A 7,271-nucleotide genomic window follows, 5' to 3' on the forward strand; every position below is an offset into this window, starting at 1 on the left:
TGGATTTTTCCTAATTTCTGACAGAGCTGGCAGATATTAGCACCAATTACTCAGTGGGAGCTATTTTATAATTAAGTTGTCTGGATACCAAATTGACATGAAATATGTGTAAAGGCTTGTAGAGCTAATTCTAGGAGCCGTCTGTGTTGTGTAAAATGCTGCGGTCATAATCCACGTATGTGTGCAGATACAGGTCATCTGGTTGTAAGGCCAGGTGATTATCCAGCAGTGTGACACAGACAGTGGGAGGGATGAGGACAGAAGCAGTGGGTGGAGGCAGCGCTGAGGGATAATTCAGTAAAAATAGATGGGCCAATAGAGACAGGGCTGATACTAAGGTAAAGGAGATGAGGATGAAGTATACGCAGAAAAAGGGACAACTTCAGTGTCAAAACATTAAAAGGATTTAAGACAGACTTTCAAGACTCTACTGGGAGGCAGAGACATGGAAATGATTTCTGACACAAAATCAGGTCAGTTTTTCATGTGACAGGACCATCTCACATTCATTCCATTGCTTTGTGTTTACCTGTTAAGAGTGCCACAGATTAGCTGTTGCACTGGACCTGCTGAGGAAAACACAGAGCCGGAGGAGGGGCACCAGGAGGAGACGGGCGGCTGCCAGGTCCAGCAGGAAGCTTGAACACAGGCTCCGTGGCGTGATGAGGACAGCGCGGCGGGCCAGCAATGTGGAGGTGCCCTCCTTCCTCCGCCAGCTGGTTAGAGAGACGGAGAAGATGGTGACTTTCTTCTTCAAAGGGGGGTCAAGGGAAAGAGGGCCTGAGGAGGAGGACAGTTTGGATGATGAGGACTCGATGCCTAGCCCGTACCTGGACCGTCCGATTTTAGAGAAGCATGTGTCAGAGGGGGGTTCTCAGTCGGGGCTGAACTACGCCGTGGCGAGTATGCAGGGCTGGAGGGCTCAGATGGAGGACGCCCACACCTGCATGCCCGAGCTGAGGAACGAGCTGACAGAGTGGGGATACTTCGCTGTGTTTGATGGACATGCAGGCACCACAGTGGCACAGTACTGCTCCAGGAATCTGCTGGATCACATCCTGGCAACAGGTACAAAACAATTAGTGACTAATGAGAACAATTACAGGTCATGACTAAGATTTTTACTTGTCAAGATGCTTTTATACAGACACATATTTTTCTTGAACGTAAACATACATAACATAAACTTACAGACAGGACTCAAGTATCTGCACCATGAATGCACTTCATTTACTGAAAATCAGTGGTGTTATGTAATCAAGTACTTAAGTATTTCCATTTTATGCTAATTTTGACTTCATTCCACAACATTTCAGAGGCAAATATACTTGATATACTTTGCTCCATTACATTGTCTGAGAGCTTCACCTTTTCAGATCCTCTGCAATAAAAAACACAAATCTATGAAGTCATCATTTAAAATATTGATAAATGAGGGTTATGTGTTACTATATGGGCTGAGAAAATTATACCTCTACTTTAGCTAAAGAAAAATGCATTGTTTTCTCTAGATACAGACACTTCCTTTAAATGTTTTTTACTTCACCCAAGTCTGAGCTATTACAAATAAATCTCTGAACTGCACACTGCTCATGATTTAGAGACTGAGATGCAGATTAAAATTAGCCTAAAGCCATGACTTTTCATGTCATTGATTGTGGCTAACTTGTGCTTTGATCTTGCTGTTAATTGATTACATTTCGTTTACATCACATTTCGTTACATCATCATTACAAGACACATCCTCTAGTCTAAATGCAGAGTCCATGTGTGATAATAAACAGCCAGTTCTTTAATGCCACAGACTATGATGTTCATCTAAACAAAACAAATGTCTCCAGGTGGTATTCAGGCAACCGAGGACCCTGAGCAGGTGAAGGAGGCGGTCCGTGAGGGCTTCTTGGACATTGATCGCCACATGCACAAACTCGCTCGCCAGGACAATTGGGATCGCAGTGGTTCCACTGCAGCAGCCGTAATGATTTCACCACGATACATTTACTTCATCAACTGTGGTGACTCCCGCACCTTGCTCTGCCAAAACGGCCACGTGGTCTTCTACACGGAGGACCACAAGCCATTCAACCCCCGAGAGAAGGAGCGTATCCAAAATGCTGGAGGTTCAGTGACCCTACAGAGAGTCAACGGCTCCTTGGCCGTTTCCAGGGCGCTGGGGGACTTTGACTTCAAGGAGGTGGACTGGAGACCCCAGACTGAGCAGCTAGTGTCACCAGAGCCAGAGGTGTATGAAATGGAGAGGACGCCTGAAGATGAGTTCCTGATTCTGGCCTGTGACGGCGTGTGGGACGCCATTGGAAATGAGGAACTGTGTGCCTTTGTGCGCAGCCGTCTGCAGGTGTGCGATGACCTGAGAGAGATCTGTACTCAGGTCATTGATCTTTGCCTCTACAAGGTGAGATGGATCATACATCAACAAACTCCACAACTAATCAGTAAAGAAAAAGAAGAGGAAAGGTTATGCTGCAGGCAATTAAATGTAACAAAATAATTGCAAAATAACCTCAAATTCTGCCCTGAAAAATTAAAAGTGTACTGAAAAAAATCTGTGCAAAAGGAAAACTGATCAGATCACTGATGTTAATGAAAATCTGGGGGAAAAAAAACAAAACACACACATAAAAAAAACACTTTGCCATGGAAATGTACACTATTAGAGCCAGTACTAACTATGCTTCTGTCAATAACATTTAGCTTGATATGCGTTAACATGCTTTTCTACAGAGCACAAAAGAGTTTGACTCATTAGCTTTTTTCCAATTAGAAACAACATTGATAATCACTGTTAAGACCATTATTTAACCCAGACTGAAACAAACACCATAAGTTCAGTGATGCATTCAGTATCTTTGCATCAGCAGCATTTTAATTTGAATGATCTATGTCCGAGGTTTCTCATCAATCTGACAGAAATAGCTGAGAAAATTGATCTGAAATAGGAGTCAATAGATACATCCTTACAGAGATGCATGGATGGCACTAAAAACAGTTTGCATCTTCACACATGAAAAAATTGGCTTCTCTTCTTTGCCGTATATGACAACAAATAGATTATATTTGGAGTTTTCCAAACAGCTAAACATAAAATAATACTGTAACAAAACATTACAGTAATTACACACTAAAATGCATCAAGAACAATCAAAAAGACGCAAATAAGTCGATAAGATGGCACCTTCCTACACTATTATTGCATGTAACAGTGTGAATGAATGGCGTTCACACACTACATTTCTCTCAAATTAAAATGATTACACTCTAGAAGTCAAGTAAAAAACATAACACTATGGGACAAAGGCAGAATGTGTCATACAGTTTAATGTTTTGTGTTCGGAACTCCATGTGCACAAAGAAGCCCAAACTCCTGCATTCTTGTTTATCTGGTGTGTCTATACAACAAATACTCAGCTTTCTCTCTAGAATATAAGCCGACCTACTCCAGCACGATTTATGAATGGCGAGCGTGTAGAAGAGTCGGCCAGGTATACATTATGAGGAGCTCCCTGTGAGTAGGTATTATGCTCCTGTTATGTAAGTAGGTCTTCTTAATGCTTGTTAGTCTGAACACTGACGCACCTTCGACCCGCTCTATAAATAGTTGTATTAAGGCATTGCAGGACGTGGGATAGGAGGGAAGAAAATCTACACAAGGCTGGGATTAAAACTGAATGTGTGTTGATGGCGCTCCATGTTATGGCTCAGCACACACCAGCTCAGAGGCATTATCCTGGCCAAGAACAGCTTCTATTTATTTAACCTAAAAAGACTTACTGTACCCTGAGATTACATGTTCTAGTACACGTCATACCTCGATATACACATAATGAACTACAGGGATAATGGTGATAACACTGCTACAGCTTTTCCCTAAGCTGCAACATGCGTAGATGGATATTAATCATCTTGTTGCTTCTTGACAAAACTGGTATTCTATGTAAGTGGATTTGAGATTATATAATATTAGACCACATACGTCTTCAATAACATCAACCGAAACAAATCTGACCATCAAACTTGAGGCAGAAATCAGGTATTTCCAAAACATTTCCTACTGAACTAAAACTACACTCCTCACAGTACTTGCTGTTAAATGTGTATTCTGTCTCCCTCTACAGGGCAGCTTGGACAACATCAGCATCATCATCATCTGCTTCCCTGGGGCCCCTCAAGTATCCCAAGAGGCCCTGCAGCAGGAGGCAGAGCTGGAGCGACAGATTGACATGAAAGTAGAAGGTGATCAGTTGCTGAAGAGTTCGTTCAATTTTCCACTTATAAACATGCTAACGTCTATCTGCCCAGTCACTGATATATTCCCCTAATCATTAGAAATAATTCAGATGATGAGATCCAGAGATGAAGACCCGGATCTTTTGTATGTGATTAAATTCCTGGCGTCAGAAGAAATGCCGGGGCTTCCACCAGGAGGAGGCATCACCAGCAAGTGAGTCTGAGCAAAAACACTGACTTGTTTAGTGTGCAGTTAATTTTGATGAATCCAAACACAAAATCAGCCTGATACTGAACTGGTCTTTTTCCCTGCAGGCGAGAGTGTATCATTTCTGCTTATCAGAAACACATCATGGGCATAAGAAATCAGGAGCCAATGGTAAGAAATACAAACTACATCATAGATGTGATGTTATTAGATGCAGCTGTACTGTCTAAACTTGTCACTGTTATTATTATCATCACTTTATTGCAAATGTTTGATCTAATAGCGATTATGTTGTAGAAGTACAATATCACTTCCATTCAGCTTTATGAAACACTAACAGACACGTCATGTTTAAACACTATTTCCACATCATTTTTCTCTTTACACCTCTTGCAAATTGATGCGCTTAACTTCCATTCATTATCAGTAAATTGTCGGTTCAGTATTAGTCTTTGTGTATTAAGACAGTATGTAAGAATATCCCTCTTCATTAAAGGAGTCATATTTTGCTAAACCCACTTTTATTCGTCTTTGGTACATTTATTTGTATATTTGGGGACCTTAATGGTTCCAAAAGTTTGAATTTGTCAATTGGTGTCAATTATTCAGAAATAGGGTTGAAGGTGGACCTGTGGAGTTGAATTAATGAAGAATTCAGATCCAAGCATAGCATTTACAGTTTATGTAGACCACAGGGAAATGTTTTAAAATGCATAAATCTATTTACAAAAAGCAAAATATCACTCCTTTAAGTACACTGCATGCATATGAAAAGTTGTGAAATGCAAACAAAAACAGAATGCAATGATGTACAAATCTCATGAACCCATATTCACTCACAATGGAACATAGAAAACATGGACCTGAGTGTTTACACTAATAGAATGTACCATTTTAATGAAAACAAATGTATTTTTCAGTGTTACTGCAGCACCAACATGTTCTTTATCAAAGTTTATCAATCAAAATTTATTTATATAACACTTTACAACAACACAAAGAAGACCCAAGTGTTTTACGTCTAAAAGCATGATCAGATGATAAGATAGCAACAGTTTAATCAAATACTAAAGGCACCACAGAGTGATAGAAAAGACCACAGATTTAAAACCTGAGTGTCTCAGTGCAGAAGTTTAAAAGTCAGTCTGAACAGGTGTGTCTTTAACCTGGACTTAAACAGGAACAGGTCAGTGAGGACTCAGAGGTCAGGAGGCAGCGAGCTCCATAGTTTTACAGCTATTTATGTTCTACAGTGGATAAAATATAGGTTTCATATTTGCAAATCATTACATTCAATTTTCATTTACATTTTCCAGTGTCCCAACTTTTTTTGGAATTGGTGTTGTATACATGCAGTGCATTTAGTGAAGATGGGTAATTTGATAGCATTGAACATTAAAAAATGGCTTTTTTTTTTGCCTTTTTGCACAGGTCATGTTTAACATAAGTGACTTTTATACACAAATCTAATACTGAAATACACAAAGAACTTACTCATATAGATGGGGGTTTAACCATACTAGCAGCAAGAACAGAAAAAAAGACAGTTTAACCCACAAAGACCCAGTGCTTCTTCTGTGTCAATTCCTAAATGTATTTTTCAATCTATGTAATCATTCTTAATTGACTTATCACCATTTATTGTAATATTATCCTCTGTATCTTGTGTTTTTTTTCCACTGTAAATCATGTATTTTCCTATATTTAATTTTCTGACCACGCTCAGATTAAAGCTGTGTTTTATTACATCAGAAACAGAGAAAACTAAAGAAAAAATGACTTTTTCAACAAAATATATTATCAATTGAACATAAACCAAGTGTCTCCATCCACTGTCACTGACCCAACTCCATGGGTTTTACTGGTGAATGAATCAATGTTGTAGAAGATGACAGTGTTTCCATGTTCACTATGGAGCTTCTGAATGTCCAAATGGGTCAAATCTGATGACCATGAAAAGATGACAAATTGCACCAATTTTACACCAATTATTGACATGTATTGACAGGATAAATGGATCAGTTGGTATTAAACAATTTAGATCAGTAGATGGTTTTGGTTACCAGTGGCTGTTTGGGTCATTATTGAAATAGCCCTGATAATAACTTATTAATTACACAAATATGCCTCATATAAAGTTTAGGATTATAATGTTAACGGTTAAATTGCTGTAGGTTACATTAACATATTTACGTTACATTCTCCTTCATAAGCGATAGTTCTGTTCAAGATGGATAAAAATCTAGTAACACTACTTTGACGTTTCAGGACATTGAAGGATCAGAGGAGGACTCAAACTGAAACCCCGCCCATGGAAAAAAAAAAAGTCTCCTCATCTCCATGGAAACCTGCTTGAAGGAGAAACATTAGATGAGCATGAGCACTACACTAATGATGAATCTTTATGTTGTATTTTCTCTTTGATAGAGATGATTTCACTGAGATGGTGGGTCTGGCAAATAAAAATGAAAGATGATTCCAATGTGCAGTCGCTGTTTGTGTTAACTGTACTTTCCACATCTAGTGTCAAAGAGTATTGGTTAATGTACTACATACGTGTGGTCTATGTAGATACTGACGTCTTCTATGCACTAGAGTCTTCTATATAAGGCAGTTCATCATTATACATGCGGTTGATGCTGCACACTCTGTATATGTGTGTGACATTCCCTATTGCACAGAAATAAATCATGCAGACATAAAAATAACACCGCACTGTAAAAACAAAACACACCACTGGCTCCACACACGACAGTATGTGTATCAGAGAGTCCCATGATAGAAGGCAGTATGTCTCATAATTACTTTACACAGTGCT

General features: G+C 39.3%; 1 protein-coding gene across 1 annotated transcript; it reads left to right on the forward strand.

Moving 5' to 3' along the window:
- Positions 1-262: 262 nt before the first annotated feature.
- Positions 263-6,938, forward strand: ppm1na (protein phosphatase, Mg2+/Mn2+ dependent, 1Na (putative)). Its single transcript, XM_030151735.1, has 6 exons — positions 263-1,068; positions 1,842-2,413; positions 4,134-4,251; positions 4,345-4,459; positions 4,561-4,624; positions 6,722-6,938. Exons 1-6 carry the CDS (start codon positions 663-665, stop codon positions 6,752-6,754), a joined length of 1,308 nt encoding a protein of 435 aa, XP_030007595.1. The 5' UTR covers positions 263-662; the 3' UTR covers positions 6,755-6,938.
- Positions 6,939-7,271: the final 333 nt, after the last annotated feature.

Source organism: Sphaeramia orbicularis, chromosome 13 (assembly GCF_902148855.1).
Source record: "Sphaeramia orbicularis chromosome 13, fSphaOr1.1, whole genome shotgun sequence".
Classification (NCBI taxonomy): Eukaryota; Metazoa; Chordata; class Actinopteri; order Kurtiformes; family Apogonidae; genus Sphaeramia; species Sphaeramia orbicularis.